The sequence below is a fragment of the Pongo pygmaeus genome, chromosome X (genome assembly GCF_028885625.2).
Source record: "Pongo pygmaeus isolate AG05252 chromosome X, NHGRI_mPonPyg2-v2.0_pri, whole genome shotgun sequence".
NCBI classification, from domain to species: Eukaryota; Metazoa; Chordata; class Mammalia; order Primates; family Hominidae; genus Pongo; species Pongo pygmaeus.
The window spans coordinates 49,864,353-49,881,433 of record NC_072396.2 but is presented as its reverse complement, the minus strand read 5'-3'; the positions used below and the strand labels follow the sequence as shown (position 1 = coordinate 49,881,433).

Here is a 17,081-nt window from a genome sequence, read left to right as displayed (position 1 = left end):
GGTGATTTTCTGTCGGCAAAGACTTCCCTAGCGACGAGTCCACCCATGAAACGGGGATGTAATAATGTCGTATCACAATGGGTGGCCTAGAAGAGTCCAAAAGCCAATGAGATGACTTACATTCGGGTAGAACGTTGTATTACAGTTCACCTGACCCGTCGGTTTCGTTCTCTTCTCTGCGTCTCCAAAATGCTGCCCTTCGGAATTAGGTTCTACCCCCTCTATTCCTGGCCAGTGGTTTGGTCCGACCTTAATACTGACAGGCGGCGCGAGCTGCGTCTGCGCAGAAAGCTGGCGGGGGGGTGGGGGGGAGGAACATGGCGCAAGCTCTGTCTGAGGAGGAGTTTCAGCGGATGCAGGTGCCCCTCGCGGTGGGAAAGACCACCCGGCTAGGCGACCGGGGGCGGGGTAGAGAGAGGTCGTGCTATCAGCTCTGAGAAGGGGTTGGTTGGGATGGACCCTGAGTTTACGGAGTGGGTCTGGAGAAGGGAAACTGAGGCTCGGAGTGGTGGGACTATTGGATTCCGAGATACTCTGCGGCTTTGAAGGTTGGACTCTGTTAGCATTGTGGGCTGGGAGAGCGCCCTTAAGTAGGCGGTACCTTATTCAGACCTGGAGGGGAAGAGACTTTTGGGCCCGTGCAGGGGACAGCGTCGGCGGGTGATGATAATGGGCTTTGAGGGAAGGAGATCCTGAGAAGGCGAAACCATTTTGTCTGGAGAGGAAGGAAGCGGGTGTTGGGTCGTTTGCGTCATGGTGGTGGGAGCCCTTGAGAGGGCAGAACCATTAGCAGGTGGGAGGTGGTAAGTTTTGGGGAGATACCACTGTGCCCGGGGATTGGGGAAAGACCCCAGATGTTGTCATTGTTCCTGGGAGGTGGAGATCCTGTGCCATTGGTGGTTGGTAGTGCATCCTAAGAGGGGGCGGCACCATTGGATGATTAGGTGATCCCATTAGGCCTGGGGTGAAGAAGGCCATGAATGGGTAATACCATTAATCCCATTAACTGAGGGGAGGACCAGAGGAGGTAAAAGATTGATACAAGGAGGGAAGATCACTGGGCTTTAGGGAGGTACCCCCACTTGATTCTTTTGGGGGGACTCTGAGATGCAATGAAAGGCCATAGCATTGCAGTATGAATGGGCCCTTGTTGAGAGGGTTCCTCACTGGGGGGGCTCTGAACAGGGTCCTGCATGGGGAGGGGAGGAACTCTGAGGGAGGACAGGTAATCCAATTGGTCCTTGAATGAGGGAAACTGGCTGTCCCTGTGTGAGGGACACTGAGAATGGAAGGGCGAGTTGATTAACCCATGAATGGGGAAGACCACTGTCATCTGAAGGGGATTCTAAGTGAGTAAGAGTCATCCAACTGGCCTACCCAAGGCCTTGTAGAGGCCTACCCTGAAGGGTGTAGGGCCATTCCCATTGGATCATGACTGGGGAGATCTTGAGGGGCGTGGGAATACCCTTGAATGAGGAACATTGATCCCACTGGGCCATGAATGAGGGAGAACTACTGGGCTTTGTTGGGGGGCAAGTCTCAGGGGATACAAAGGATATTCCAATTGGACCAGTACTTGGAGAGACAGATCACTGGGTCCTGGAGAGGACAGGAGTAGGAAAGATTCTGTGAAGGCCAAGCCCTCTGACCTTGAGCAGACTACCAGAGAATAGCAAGTGGAGGCTGGTGGCGTGGGAGGGAGGGAAAAGTCCTGGTAGGGGAAGGAACAGTAAGTTCCTTAATGGGAAGGAACCGGCCTTGCTGGGTAGAACCAGCCTCAGGGTCCTATAGGGCTGGTAGGGAGGAGGATGCTTAATTCTTTTTCTTTTTCTTTTTTTTTTTTTTTTTTTTTTGAGACAGAGCCTCTCTCTGTCACCCAGGCTGTAGTGTGCAGTGGCACAATCTCAGCTCACTGCAACCTCCACTTTCCGGGTTCAAGCGATTCTCCTATCTCAGCTTCCCTAGTAGCTGGGATTACAGGTGCGTACCACCACGCCCAGCTAATTTTTGTATTTTTAGTAGAGATGAGGTTTCACCATGTTGGCCAGGCTGGTCTTGAACTCCTGACCTCAAGTGATCTGCCCACTTCGGCCTCCGAAAGTGTTTGTATTACAGGTGTGAGCCACTGTGCCTGGCACTTTCCCTTAATTCTTTTTTTTTTTTTTTTTTTTTTGAGACAGAGTCTCACTCTGTCACCCAGGCTGGAGTGCTGTGGCACAATCTCGGCTCACTGCAACCTCCGCCTCCCAGGTTCAAGTGCTTCTCCTGCCTCAGCCTCCTGAGTAGCTGGGACTACAAGTGTGCGCCACCACACGTGGCAAATTTTTTATATTTTTAGTGGAGACAGGGTTTCACCATATTGGCCAGGCTGATTTTGAACTCCTTACCTTGTGACCCACCCGCCTTGGCCTCTCAAAGTGCTGGGATGACAGGTGTGAGCCACCGCACCTGGTCCTCCCTTAATTACTGAAGGGGGCCTGGATGTATTTTGAGAGCCTTGGAGGTGGGGGGACCCTGGAAAGCCTCCTGACTCAAAGTTAGGCAGAATACTTGACCCTCTTCCCTTAGGAAAGAGGGAAGAAGACAGGCCATCAGAGGCCCCCAGGTCTGGTCAGAAATATGGACAACACCCCTGACAGTGTGTGTTCAGTGTGTGGAGAGGTCAGCCAGGATGAGGAGGAGGAACTTTATGCTGTGGGTATGGAGAGCCAGGGAACTCACACAAGCAAGACCCTTATTGGGGCAGTGCTCTGGGATGGCCTGAGTGCAGCGTGGATTGTAGTGTGAGATGGAGGGATGAGGCTGGCTGGGGTTATAAGTGGAGCTGGAAAAGGTGAGCCAAGGTCTGAGGGCCTGGAAGGTCACTTTGGGTGTAGCACATACAGGTCTTAAGGAGTAGCTACAGAGGCACATGGAGGGCGTAAGGTCTATGGGGCTTAGGGGCTTGGTTCCCTCATGGTAGGGGTAGGGGCGCTTTCCTGACCAAGTCTTTTCCCTTCCTGCCTCCCCCAAAGGCTCAGCTCCTGGAACTCCGGACAAACAACTACCAGCTTTCAGATGAACTACGCAAGAATGGTGTTGGTGAGCCAGGAGGGCCTTATTAGATGGGGGTGGCTTTGGGGCATGGTGTCCGAGGTTTTCCCTCAGAGGCCTGGCAGGAAGGCCTTTCAGTTTCTTGCCACTGGCTGAGGCTGAGTTTCCCTGCTTTCCCAACACCAGAACTCACCAGTCTTCGACAGAAGGTCGCCTACTTGGATAAGGAGTTCAGCAAAGCTCAGAAGGTACCTCCCTCCACCCACCCATCCACCTACCCATCCACCCTTGCCTCTACCTATCTGACTCATTCATCCCTCCAGTGAGCACCTACAGTGAACCAGACCTAATGTTGCATGCTGTTTTCATGTAGTCATTTAAAGGATTCTCATGGAATTCTCTTTAGTTGCTAATTTTACTTAATCCTGCTTAATTTATTGATTAATTTTAATTTAAATCATTTCTAATTTCAGTTACTCATTCTCATTCACTGACTTTTAATTAAATATTCAAATCTATCAGTAAATCTACCTCGAATCTGCCTCCTATCCTCTACTCACACTCCTGCCTTGTGCTCCTACTTCCCATCTCTATCCTGGTCCAGTTGGGAAAATGAGAGCAAACCCACTTCTCAGATCCTCTAAAGATGAGATAGGATATAACCTATCGTGGCCCCTCAAGACATTCAAGGTCCTCCTTTGTCACTGCTCTGTCCCCATATCTAGCCATACCTAGCACAATGTTAATACATAATATGTGCTCAATAAATATTTGTTGGATGAATGAATACAGTATGCAGAAAATCCGGCAGTCAGGAAGCTGCACTTCTCTTTGGTAGGATGCTGATTCCCCTAAGCTGGCAATGCTCTTGGCTGCCCAGCAGGGGAGCGACAGTTTCCACACTGCGTGGGAGGGACCCACAGAGACGTGTATGGACAAATGTAGCAATGAAGCCACAGTTTCTGAGCCTGGAGATCCAGCCCATAAATGGTTAAATACCAGGGCATCTCCCTACCTCCCCCATCCCCCCACCAGCCTCAAGAGCTTCCAAGAAAGGATGATTTATGTGTGCTGGGGCCCCAGGGCAAGACTTGCATTCATTCACTCACTCACGCACTCATTCCGTCATTCCTTTGGGCTCCAAATTGTCACACATGTTCTGTGGTTGAAGATGCTCCCATCCTGCAACCCCCATCATCCTTGTCCTCCCAAAACGCTTGGCACAATTGTCTCCATATCCTAGTAAGGCAGTCCATCTCTGTTCACTTTAGCTCTCTTCCCACCCACCCCCACTTTAGGCACTGAGCAAGAGCAAGAAAGCTCAGGTAAGGGGGTCCCTTGTGGGTGAGTGTGACTGGGAGATGTCTTGGTGGGCTATTTCTGTATGCTGAGATTTCCTTGTACTGGCCTTTCTTTCTCTGTGTGCCTTTACATCTGCTACTACCTCACTGCCATGTGTTGCTGTATCTGTCCTTGTTTCCCTGTATTTGTCCTAACTCTGTGTCTCTTTCCTTCTCTCTCTTTCCATTCTTTTCTCTGAGTCTCTTTCTGTCTCTGTCTGTCTTCCTGTTCCTGTCTCTCTGACTCGTTTCTCTTCCCAATCTTCTTTGTCTCTCCCCCTCCTGTTCCTGTCTCTGTGATTTCTCTTTTTTCTGCTTTCTCTCTCTAACTCCTTGTTTCTTCCCGATTCCTCTCTCTTCCTAACTCATTTCTTTTCCTGACCCCTCCTTCTCTTCTCCCTGTTCTGTTCTCTCCCTGTTGATTTCTGTTTGTTCTTCTCTCCGTCTTTTTCACTCTCTCCCTCCCAATCCCTCTCCCCCTTTCCCCATCTCTACCTCCTCTCCCCTATCATTATCTTCCTGTCTTTTCCTCCGCTCTCTTCCTCCCTGTATTCCCTTCTCTCTACCTTCCCATGTCTTTATCTTCCTTTCCCTGTCTCTCGTTTTATCCCTCCCCATGTCTCTTTCTCCTATATCACCTCATTCTCTGTACCCTATGTCCCCTCCCACCCATGTCATTTTCTCCCTCTCTCTGTTTCTTTGCCCTACCTCCTATCCTTTTTGCCCGTGCTGGAGTCCTGGCCCTTGTCTGCCACTGCAGGAAGTCGAGGTATTGCTGAGTGAAAACGAGATGCTGCAGGCAAAGCTGCACAGCCAGGAGGAGGACTTCCGTTTGCAGAACAGCACGCTAATGGCCGAGTTCAGCAAGGTGCTTGTGCCTGGGATAGTCAAAGGGGAAATGAGGGATAGGGATCATGTGGGCTGAAACCTAACAGCAGCAGAGAGTGATTGGACAGGGTCTGGCCCTGGAGCACTGTCCGTGGTGCTGAAACAGGTCCTGGATTGCTGCTGGGGGGCAGTAATTTGACAGATGGGGCCACTCACTCTGCTGGGATTAGAAGGCTTTGAGCCCTGAGGTCACCTGGTTCCCGGCCAAGTCACTCCTTTTATTTCAGCTTAAAGTCTCCGTGTGTATAATGTGGGGTTGATGCTGTGGTGCTCCAAGGTGTTGGGGGATTTTAGACAGAGTTCTTATGCTTAATATAGGATGGAAAAGTGTTCGAGCTTCTTCCCTTTTCTCTTTCTTCTCTTCATCTGACATGAGCCTGGCGTTCTACCTCTTCCAGATAATTCATCCTGGAGCTACTAATTCTATAATCTCCATTGATTTTAGTGTCCTGTCTGTTTCTAAATCTACTGAGCAGTTGGAGACATTGTCTTTTGTTCCCTCATCTGTCTTCTGTATCCACAGTTAATAATTGTCTATGTTTTTAGTGTGTTTTAAGGAAAAAAGTCTCATGGCAGCAAATTTTTTTGAGATGGAGTTTCACTCTCGTTGTCCAGGCTGGAGTGCAATGGCGTGATCTTGGCTCACTGCAACCTCTGCCTCCTGGGTTCAAGCGATTCTCCTGCCTCAGCCTCCCGAGTAGCTGGGAGTACAGGCATATGCCACCATGCCTGGCTAATTTTGTATTTTTAGTAGAGATGGGAGAAAATGACATGGGTGGGAGAGGACATTTAGTAGAGAAAATGACCATGTTGGTCAGGCTGGTCTTGAACTCCCGACTTCAGGTGATCCACCTGCCTTGGCCTCCCAAAGAGTTGGGATTAAAGGCGTGAGCCACCGCGCCCGGCCCAAAAATGGTATTTCTAAGGCTTCATCTGAGAATATGGTGCCTATGACCTTAAAAAAACAAAACCGAAAATAACCTTTAAGCAGGTACAATACCAGGAGAGGCAGTTGAGCAAGTAGTAGTTACCAGCAGGGACTCTGGAACCAGAAGGCCTAGATTAAAATCTTGGCTCTACCTTTTACTGACTGTAACCTTGAGGAAGTTACTTAACTTGCCTGGTTCTTGGTTCCCAAATGTTTAAAATGGAAATCATGATAATAACAGTACCTGCCTCTTCACAGGGCTTTTGTGAGGATTAAATGAATAAGTGTATGTAAATCACTTAGAACAGAGCCTTGCACATAGTATCAGGTATGGAAGCATTAGTTATAATATTATCCTTCTATTAACTCATCTTCCCTCTAAAATATTTGACTTTTTAAAAGTTTTATGGCCGGGTGTGGTGGCTCAGGCCTGTAATCCCAGCACTTTGGGAGGCCAAGGCGGGCGGATCATGAGGTCAGGAGATCGAGACCATCCTGGCTAACGTGGTAAAACCCCGTCTCTACTAAAAATACAAAAAATTAGCCAGGTGTGGTGGCACGCGCCTGTAGTCCCAGCTACTCGGGAGGCTGAGGCAGGAGAATCACTTGAACCCCGGAGGCGGAGGTTGTAGTGAGCCGAGATTGCACCACTGCACTCCAGCCTGGGCGACAGAGCAAGATTCTGTCTCAATTAAAAAAAAAAAAGTTTTATATCCACCCTGTGGCCCTGCTTTGCCTTAGCCTCTACCACTTATCATCTGCTGTTTCTACAGCCGCCTCCCTGGTCTCTTCACTTCTAGTTTCTTCTACTTAGTTCACACCACAGAGGCTGTTCTGACCTGCAGATCTTATGACATCACTCCTTTACATAATACATTCCAGTGCCCCGGTCCTGCTCCTAGTTCAGAGCCCCTGGTATTCATATAACTGCTGGCTTCACTGACTGACTCCTCACTGCTTCCTGCCCCCAGCCTCCATGGTATCATGATTCTTGCAGAGTGAGGCAGGGGCAGACATTCTTCCATAAATCCAGCTTGTTTCCCTGCATCTGCCCTGGGCCAGCACTGGGCTAGTCGTAGAGACTTCCTACATAGTCCCCTTCCTCCTCCAACTCCTCCCAGGAACTGGAAGTGCTTGCAGAGAGAGCTACGTTAAACCTGCCACCACCCCTTATTCACCAAGACATTTCAGCTTAATTGTTCCTTCAACAAATAGTTATTGAGTACCCACCACATGCTCTATGTTCTGGAAATACAGTTGTAAGCAGCACAGAATGATCTCCACTCTTGGGTAGCTTACATTCTGGGGGTGGGATGAGGAGAAAGATGATAACAGTAAACAAATAATACTAGTAGTGATAGCTGACATTTATATGGTGCTTACTGTGTGCCAAGTCCTGTTTGAAGTACTCTACATTATTCACTCATTTAATCTTTGAAATAAGCCTATGAGATATTAGTATCCCTATTTGACAGATGAGGAAAACTGAGTTCCAGGTAGATTAAGTAATTTGTCACACAGCTAGTAAATGGCAGAGCAGAAATTCACATTCCAGCAGTCTGGTTTCAGAATCTCTGCTTGTTAAAAAAGAAAATTGTGATTAGTACTAGGTAAGAAAGAAATGAACAGTGCTGTGACAGAGAGTACTGGAATTTTCTGTGTTGAGGGATACTACTTTAAAGGTGACATCTGAGCAGAGCACTGAGGGATGCAAAGAAGCCAGTTAGGTGAAGAACTGGATGAGAGGATTGGTGTTCTGGGTAGAAAATATTGCAAGCAGGCTGGGTGCGGTGGCTCACGCCTGTAATCCCAGCACTTTGGGAGGCCGAGGCGGGTGGATTGCCTGAGGTCAGGAGTTCGAGACCAGCCTGGCCAACATGGCGAAACCCCCTCTCCAATAAGAATACAAAAATTAGCCGGGCATGGTGGCGCATGCCTGTAGTCCCAGCTACTCAGGAGGCTGAGGCAGGAGAATAGCTTGAACCGGGTGGCGGAGGTTGCAGTGAGCTGAAATCGTTCCACTGTACTCCAGGCTGGGTGACAGAGCGAGACTCCATCTCAAAAAAAAAAAAAAAAAAAAAAAAAAGAAAGAAAGAAAATATTGTAGGCAATAAAATAAAAATTCTCTGTAGGCCTCGATATTCTCATCTGAAAATGGGGACAAGGGATTTTCTCAGGACTGCTTTGAGAAGTGTACTTCAGCCAGGAGTTGGGCAGGGGGCTGGCTTAGTTGTATTGGCATTGTATACCTCTCCAAGACTAACGGCTGGCAATGCAGGAGCTGTCATCAGTGTTGGCCCTGGAATGCCTTGCAAGCTCTTTGTGGTGCTTAGGATGAGAGGGAGCTATCTCTGGGCCCAGGATCCAGCCCTCCACCGAAGAGGGGTTGCAGTGAGGCTGTCTGTAGCACTAACAACTTCCAGAGGAGCCTGAGGTCTTGGATTGCATCTCTGAGGTTAGGAGTAGAAAGAGGAAAATGGTTTTTGGTGTCCTCATACTTGGTATGCTCTTGGTATTCTCTGACTCTGCCACTTAAAAGATGTGTGAATTTGAAATTGTTTAACATCTCTGTGCCTCAATGTCCTTATTTGTAAAGTGGGAGGGCACTTATATCATAGGGTCATTATGGGAATTAAGTGAATTGTAAAGTACATGGACAAATGCTATGTAGGTTTCAGCAAATACTGCTCTGATTCTCTGCTTCTCTGCCCCTTCTCTTCCTCTGTTCAGCTCTGCAGCCAGATGGAACAGCTGGAGCAAGAGAACCAGCAACTGAAGGAGGGGGCTGCAGGAGCAGGGGTTGCCCAAGCTGGGCCCCTCGTGGATGGGGAGCTGCTGAGGCTACAGGCTGAAAACACAGCCTTGCAGAAGAATGTGGCAGGTGCATAGAGGCCCTCCTGGGGATGCGGGGACGTTGGGGCTTGAGTAGGGCAAGGAAGGCCGTCATCCTCTCAGGGGAAGGAGAAAGGCTTCAGAAATAGGGTTGGCCCATGCCCTGTGTGGCTTTGGACAAGCCATTTCACCTCTCTGAGCCAAAGCCTTATCATGTACACAGTGCATGTAGTGATGTCTGTCACCCAGAAGACTGTAGTAGAGATAAAAGGTGATATCATTCTGCATTAGTTCAGTATCTGGTACCTAGCAGATGTTACAGATTAGCAGCTTGAATGTCAAAAAGGAGATATTTGCGGCCGGGCACGGTGGCTCACGCCTGTAATCTCAGCACTTTGGGAGGCCGAGGCGGGCAGATCACGAGGTCAGCAGATCAAGACCATCCTGGCTAACATGGTGAAACCCCGTCTCTACTAGAAATACAGAAAATTGGCCGGGCACGGTGGCGGGCGCCTGTAGTCCCAGCTACTCTGGAGGCTGAGGCAGGAGAATGGTGTGAACCTGGGAGGCAGAGCTTGCAGTGAGCCAAGATCACACCACTGCACTCCAGCCTGGGCGACAGAGCGAGACTCCATCTCAAAAAAAAAAAAGGAGATATTTGCTAAGTGAAAAAGTGAATGGAGTGTTGGGAAGATTCTGAGCCCAGATTGTAAGTGGGGTCTGGGATGAAAGCTGAAAGAAAGCTTGATAGAGTGTGGGAGCATATGGTGTGTGGAACTTTGGAGAGCAGCTGGGACTTCTGTGGTGATGGATGCTGGTTCCATGACCAGGAGGGAGACTTAGTAGAATGTGAGTAGGAATTAGGAGGCTCTAGGAGGGATTCAGCTGTAAGTCAGTGGTGGCATATGGTGGGCATGGCCTTCAAGGGCTATGGGTGGGGCTTGAAGGATTGAGAATGGGATTTGTGAAACCAGCTTGGGCTAATTTAATAGTAAACAGAATCTTAGTGGTTGATAGGGCTTAAAATATTTGTGAGAGCCTGGGCACAGTGGCTCATACCTTGATTCCAGCACTCTGGGAGGCCAAGGCAGAAGGACCTCCTGAGGCTAGGAGTTCAAGACCAGCCTAGGCAGCATAGCAGGAACTTGTGTGTACTAAAAATAAAATAATTAGGCCAGGCACGGTGTTTCAAACCTGTAATCCTAGCACTTTGGGAGGCCAAGGTGGGCAGATCGCCTGAGGTCAGGAGTTCAAGACCAGCCTGGCCAACATGGCAAAACCCCATTTCTATTAAAAATACAATAATTAGCCAGGTTTGGTGGCAAATGCCTGTAATTCCAGCTACTTGGGAGGCTGAGGCAGGAGAATCACTTGAATCTAGGAGGCAGAGGTTGCAGTGAGCCGAGATCACACCACTGTACTCCAGCCTGGGTGACAGAGAGAGACTCAGTCTCAAGAAAATAAACAAATAAATAAATAATAAAATGAACTGGGCATGGTGTGCACTTGTAGTCCCAGCTACTTGAGAGGATCGCTTGAGCCCAGGAGTTTGAGGTTGCAGTGAGCTATGATTGCACCACTGCACACCAGCCTAGGCAACAGAGCAAGACTATCTAGGGAAAAAGATTTTTTTAAGACAGAGTCTCGCTCTGTCACCCAGGCTGGAGTGCAATGGCTCGATCGCAGCTCACTGCAACCTCCGCCTCCTGGGTTCAAACGATTCTCCTGCCTCAGCCCCAGGAGTAGCTGGGATTACAAGCGAGTGCGCCACCACGCCCGGCTAATTCTTGTATTTTTAGTAGAGACAGGGTTTCACCATGTTGGTCAGGCTGGTCTTGAACTCCTGACCTCATGATCCACCTGCCTTGGCCTCCCAAAGTGCTGGGATTACAGGCGTGAGCCACCGTGCCCAGCCAGGGAAAAAGATTTTTGGGGGAGGCTGAGGCAGGAGGATTGCTTGAGCTCAGGAGTTCAAGACCAGTCTGGGCAATGTAGCGAGACCTTGTCTCTACAAAAAAATTAAAAAATTAGCCCGGCATGATGGCACACGCCTCTGATCCCAGCTACTTGGGAGAGTGAGGTGGGAGAATCACTTGAGCCCAGGAGGTCAAGGTTGCAGTGAACTGTGATCATTCCACTGCACTCCAGCCTGGGTGACAGAGCAAGTCCCTGTCTCAAAAAAAAAAAAAAAAAAAGTGAGAGGCATGGATAGAGCTGAACTTTCGTCTTTTAGGCATGTGGTCATTTGGCACAGGGACTCTGCCACCAGAGGGGTTGAAGGCCAGTTCTCCCTCTATTCGAGGCATGGCAAGGGACTTCAGAGACTACCTCATCCATCATATATCCCTGTTCTACTCACCAGCCCTGCAGGAGCGCTATGGGAAAGAAGCCGGGAAGTTCTCAGCTGTCAGTGAGGGCCAGGGGGACCCCCCAGGGGGCCCTGCCCCCACCGTCCTGGCCCCCATGCCGTTGGCAGAGGTGGAGCTGAAATGGGAAATGGAGAAAGAGGAGAAGAGATTGCTCTGGGAACAGCTGCAAGACTTAGAGGTGAATCTGAGTCTGTTGGAGCTGGAATGCCAGAAGGCAGGGCAGATGTTCTACCTCTGTCTATAGTCCCACGGAGATGGCTGTGACATCACCATCTTGTGGGCTGATGGGGTGAGGGAGGCAGGAGGGCAGGGGAAGGCTTCTCCTTGTCCTTGCTAACAATAACCCTCCCATCCCTCATCCTTCCCTGCAGAGCTCAAAGCAGGCTGAAACATCCAGGCTGCAAGAGGAACTTGCTAAGGTGCGGCTGCTTGGCTCTTTCCCATTCTGCTCCCAATCTGCTGGATTCTTTCCCATTCCATTCCCAATCCTAGGGCAGAAGGGGCATTGTACCCCATCAAAGCCTAGGTTTCATCATCTGTGAAATGGAGAGACTCACACCTATGTCTCAGAGTTACTTTCAGTATGGAATGAGCTAATGTGGTCCCACTATATCTTGTGCATGATAAGTTTCATCCCATCCATCTCCTCTCAGCTTTGCCCATTCACTCATTCATTCATTCGTGCAAGCATTTACAGACTCCTGGCTCTTATCTTAGGACCTGGAGACCCAGGGGTGCGGCACCCAGTCATGATATCCGGCTTTCCAGGCCTCCCAGCCTAGCCATTCTATAACATGGCCATTGGCCACTATGTTGGGAGCATAAATACTGGGCTTTGGAGCCTGAAGGATCTGGGTGGAGATAATATTCTTGTTGCTGACCTGCTGAGCAACCAAATTACTTAACCTTTCCAAGACTCAGTTTCCCCATTTGTAAAACTGGTACTACTCACTTGTCAGGGCTATTTTGAGGATTCCACAAGACAACATAAGTAAATCCTGGCTTCCAAAAATGACTCAATAAGAAGTATCTATATTTATTAATTTTAGGTTTGTCTTTATATTATTCTCAATGTTATCACTTGTCTGTACCCCTCTCCCCAGCTCTCCGAGAAACTGAAAAAGAAACAAGAAAGGTAAATTTCTTTTTCCCAAGGGTACTGGGGGCCGAGGGGGGAATTAACTTACAGAACTGACCCATTTACATCTGTCCTTCCATGCCCAGTTTTTGCCGTCTGCAGACAGAAAAGGAGACTCTATTTAATGACAGCAGGTAACTGCCAGATTTGCGGGCATTGGTGGACAATTGGGACAGTGCCCAGTGAAGACTACAGGGGCAGAGCTAGGAGACTGGGCCTCAAGCCATGCCCAACACACCCCCTCCCCATCACTCCTAGGAACAAGATTGAGGAATTACAACAACGGAAGGAAGCTGATCACAAAGCCCAGTTGGCTCGAACCCAGAAGCTGCAGCAGGAACTTGAGGCTGCCAATCAGGTGACGGTGGCTGGGTTCTGAGATCCCTGGGGTAGGGGCCAGGATTGGGAGCCTGCAGAGGTCTGAGGTCCATGGAGGCTGGCTGGGGAGTCTGAGATTTCCTGTGTTGGAAATGGGTTCTAGGGCCCCCCAGGAGCTAGGAAAATGGGAACTGGAGAGCCCTAGGAATTGTTATAGGAGTCTTCATGAGTGTAAGATCTCAGGGGGCTAAGGACTTAGGGGGCTGTGTGCTATAAGTTTATGTAAATCTGAAACTCCTGGAGGTTTGAGACCACAGTCTGGATGAATCTGTGGTCACTAGGGCCTAGGACCAGGAATTGGGGTAAGTCTGAACTCCCTGGGTGCTGGGTGACTTTGAAATCTTTAGGGGCTGGGATGTCAATAAATTTGGGACTCCCAAGGTCTGAGGACATGGCTGGGTAGATATACAACTTTCAAAGGTGAGACAGTTGGGGCTGAAGGCTGAGTGCATTTGAGACCCTCAGGATCTGGGCGCTGGCTTGGGCCTAAGACACCTAGGAAGTGGGATCATATGGGCTAGGTAGTCCTGAGATCCTTGAGGGCTGTGAACAAAAAGCTGGTCAGTCTGAGACCCCCAGGGCCTGGAGCAAAAGTTTAGGTGGGTCTGAGGCTCCTGAGGACTTGGGGCTGGATGATTCTGAAGCCTCTGGGTTTCCTTCTAGAAAAGGTGAGTCTGAGGTCCCTTGGAATGGAAGATATGGTGGCTTGTGGTTCTGAAGTCCCTAGAAACTGGGAACATGGGGTCTGAGACAGAAGTCTGGGTAAAGCTGAGACCCCCCAGGAACTGGTGGTTAGCTGGGTCTGAAGATTCCAAGAGACTGGGGAGCAGAGTGACAGGTGAAGGGGTCAGTCTGAGAGTTCACCAGGACCTGGAAACTAGGAGGTTGTGAGTTTGAGACCTCTAGGATCTGGGACTATGAGTTTGGGTGGATCTCACCTGGGAGGTAGGGACGTGGGAGATGAGTGTGTCTGAAACCCCTGGTGGTGGGACTGGGAGGCTGGGAGAAACTGTCATCCTTGGGTGCTGACTACATCTGAGATCTGTGGGGCTGACTGTGTCTGAGAATCCTGGAGCTCCCAAGCTAGAATCTGGGTGAGTATGAGACCTCTTATGGATGGGAGCTGAGTGAGTTTGAACCGTGTAGCAGCTAGGGCCAGGAGCCTAGCTGTGCCTGAGATCTTGGACACTGGGATAGAGGGGCTGACTGTGTCTGAGGCCCCTGAGGGTAGTGACCTGGCATCTGGGTGAACCTGAGATTGCTGCTGGCTGGATAGTCTGAGACCCACAGGTGCTGGGAACATGCTGTTGGGTGGTCCAACAGAGAGTCTGTACGGTTGTATGCACCCCAGGAGAGGCTGAGGTGTAAAATGGGCTCCCCTGGTCTCCACAGAGCTTGGCAGAGCTGAGAGATCAGTGGCAGGGGGAGCGCCTGGAACATGCAGCCGCTTTGCGGGCCCTACAAGATCAGGTATGTTGTATTGGGTGGGCTCAGGGAGCTGAGGTTCAGGATGGGGGCAGCCTGAGTGGGTACCACATAGGCAGGCAAGGTCCCAGGGGTCTTGCTTCCCCCAGGCGTGTGTGTGTGTGTGTGTGTGTGTGTGTGTGTGTGTGTGTGTGTGTGTGTGTGTGTGTGTGTGTGTGTGTGTGTGTGTGTGTGTGTGTGTGTGTGTGTGTGTGTGTGTGTGTGTGTGTGTGTGTCCTTTCTTGGTGGTGTGTGTGTGTGTGTGTGTGTCCTTTCTTTCTTGGTGGTGTGTGTGTGTGTGTGTCCTTTCTTTCTTGGTGGTGTGTGTGTGTGTGTGTGTGTGTGTCCTTTCTTTCTTGGTGGTGTGTGTGTGTGTGTGTGTGTGTGTGTGTGTGTCCTTTCTTTCTTGGTGGTGGGTAGGTCCTGTCCCCCTGTTCTGGACCCACTCTCACCTGCTATGGGCGTGGGGCCAGGTATCCATCCAGAGTGCAGATGCACAGGAGCAAGTGGAAGGGCTTTTGGCTGAGAATAATGCCTTGAGGACTAGCCTGGCTGCCCTGGAGCAGGTAAAGAACACCTGGGGGCCCTTGCTGATCCCTCTCTGGTTCCCCCATCTCCATCTGCTTCTGGTCCACATCAGGGTAGGGTGGTCTGGACCCCATGCTGTTCTCCTGTCTTTGTTTCTGTTGCTCCTTTCGGTTGACGTCCAGCCCTCTTCTCTCTGGCCATCCATCCCTACTTTTTTTTTTTTTTTTAACTTTTAAAAATTTTATTGGGGAGGCTGAGGCAGGAGGATTGCTTGAACCAGGACCCAGGAGGCAGAGGTTGCAGTGAGCCGAGATCGCACCACTGTACTCCAGCCTGGGCGACAGAGCAATACTCTGTCTCAAAAAAAAAAAAAAAAAAAAAAAGGCATGGTGGCTCATGCCTGTAATCCTAGCACTTTGGGAGGCCAAGGTGTGTGGATGGCCTGAGCTCAGGAGTTCAAGACCAGCCTGGGCAACACGGTGAAACCCCATCTCTACTAAAATACAAAAAATTAGCTGGGCGTGGCGGTGTGGCCTGTAATCCCAGCTACTCGGGAGGCTGAGACAGGAGAATCTCTTGAACTCAGGAGCTGGAGGTTGCAGTAAGCCGAGATCGTGCCATTGCACTCCAGCCTGGGCAACAGAGCGAGACTCTGTCTCAAAAAAAAAAAAAAAAAAAAAAAAAAAAAAAGCCGGGCATGGTGGCTCAATTCTGTAATCCTAGCACTTTGGGAGGCCGAGGGGGGCGGATCACCTGAGGTCAGGAGTTCGAGACCAGCCTGACCAACATAGAGAAACCCCGTCGTCTCTACTAAAAACACAAAATTAGCTGGGTGTGGTGGTGGGCACCTGTAATCCAAGCTACTCGGGAGGCTGAGATGGGAGAATTGCTTGAGCCCAGGAGGTGGAGGGTGCGGTGAGCCAAGATTGTGCCATTGCACTCAAGCCTGGGCAACAAGAGTGAAACTCTGTCTCAAAAACAAAACAAAACAAAACAAAAAACAAACTTATTGGCCGGGCGTGATGGCTCACACCTGTAATCCCAGCACTTTGGGAGGCAGAGGTGGGTGGATCACCTGACATCAGGTGTTCGAGACCAGCCTAGCCAACATGGCAAAACCTTGTCTTTACTAAAAATACAAAAATTAGGCCGGGCACAGTGGCTCACGCCTGTAGTCCCAGCACTTTGGAAGGCTGAGACGGGCGGATCACCTGGGGTTCGGAGTTCAAGACCAGCCTGGCCAATATGGTGAAGCCCCGTCTCTACTAAAAATACAAAAAAAATTAGCTGGGCATGGTGGCGCACGCCTGAAATCCCAGCTATTCGGGAGGCTGAGGCAGGAGAATTGCTTGAACCTGGGAGGCGGAGGTTGTAGTGAGCCGAGATCGCGCCACTGCACTCCAGCCTGGGTGACAGAGCAAGACTCCATCTCAAAAAAGAGAAAAAAAAATTATTTTGTAGAGACAGGGTCTCACTATGTTACCCAGACTGGCTTAAACTTCTGGCCTCAAGCTATCTTCCCACCTCGGCCTCCCAAAGTGCTGGGATTATAGGTGTGAGCCACTGTGCTTGGCCTATCTCTGCTTTTCTTTTTTTTTTTTTTTTCGTAGACGGAGTCTCGGTCTTGTCGTCCAGGCTGGAGTGCTATGGCACGATCTCGGCCCACTGCAACCTCCGCCTCCCGGGTTCAAGCGATTCTCCTGCCTCAGCCTCCCAAGTAGCTGGGACTACAGCCGTGTGCCACCATGCCCAGCTAATTTTTGTATTTTTAGTAGAGACGGGGTTTCACCATCTTGGCCAGGCTGGTCTCGAACTCCTGACCTCATGATCCACCCGCCTAGGCCTCCCAAAGTGCTGGGATTACAGGCATGAGCCACCGCGCCCGGCTTCTGCTTTTCTTTCTTTCTAGTTTCTCTCTAGTGAAGTGCATGAAATGTACTAATCTTAAGTGTACACTCAGTGAATCCTCTCTTCCTCTCTCTCTCTCTCCGTCTCTCTCTTTTCTCTCTCTCTCTCTCCCCGCCACCATAGCCACCACCCAGATCAAAGTATAAAGCACTTTTAGTACCCCAGAAGGTCCCCTTTACCCCTTCAAAGTCAGTACTCCCCCAGAAGTAACCATTATTCTGATCTCTAGCAACATAAGATTCATTTCGCTTGTTCTTTAACTTCATATAAATGGA

The 17,081-nt window shown here is 50.0% G+C and overlaps 1 protein-coding gene across 5 annotated transcripts in view; it reads left to right on the top strand.

The window, feature by feature from the left end:
* Positions 1-281: 281 nt before the first annotated feature.
* The window catches only part of GRIPAP1 (GRIP1 associated protein 1), a 28,731-nt gene continuing 11,931 nt past the window's right edge, over positions 282-17,081 (top strand). The window contains exons 1-13 of one of the 5 annotated variants that reach the window (XM_054471570.1): positions 282-359; positions 3,015-3,081; positions 3,220-3,281; positions 4,332-4,358; positions 5,134-5,241; positions 8,920-9,070; positions 11,384-11,568; positions 11,762-11,809; positions 12,494-12,525; positions 12,615-12,662; positions 12,787-12,886; positions 14,299-14,376; positions 14,844-14,936. In XM_054471570.1, coding sequence (XP_054327545.1) covers positions 318-359; positions 3,015-3,081; positions 3,220-3,281; positions 4,332-4,358; positions 5,134-5,241; positions 8,920-9,070; positions 11,384-11,568; positions 11,762-11,809; positions 12,494-12,525; positions 12,615-12,662; positions 12,787-12,886; positions 14,299-14,376; positions 14,844-14,936 — 1,041 coding nt within the window. In that variant the 5' untranslated portion in view covers positions 282-317. Of the gene's footprint in view, positions 360-431; positions 549-3,014; positions 3,082-3,219; positions 3,282-4,331; positions 4,359-5,133; positions 5,242-8,919; positions 9,071-11,383; positions 11,569-11,761; positions 11,810-12,493; positions 12,526-12,614; positions 12,663-12,786; positions 12,887-14,298; positions 14,377-14,843; positions 14,937-17,081 lie in introns of those variants that run through there. The other 4 variants (XM_054471571.2, XM_063660492.1, XM_063660493.1 and 1 more) reach the window with 4 other exon arrangements.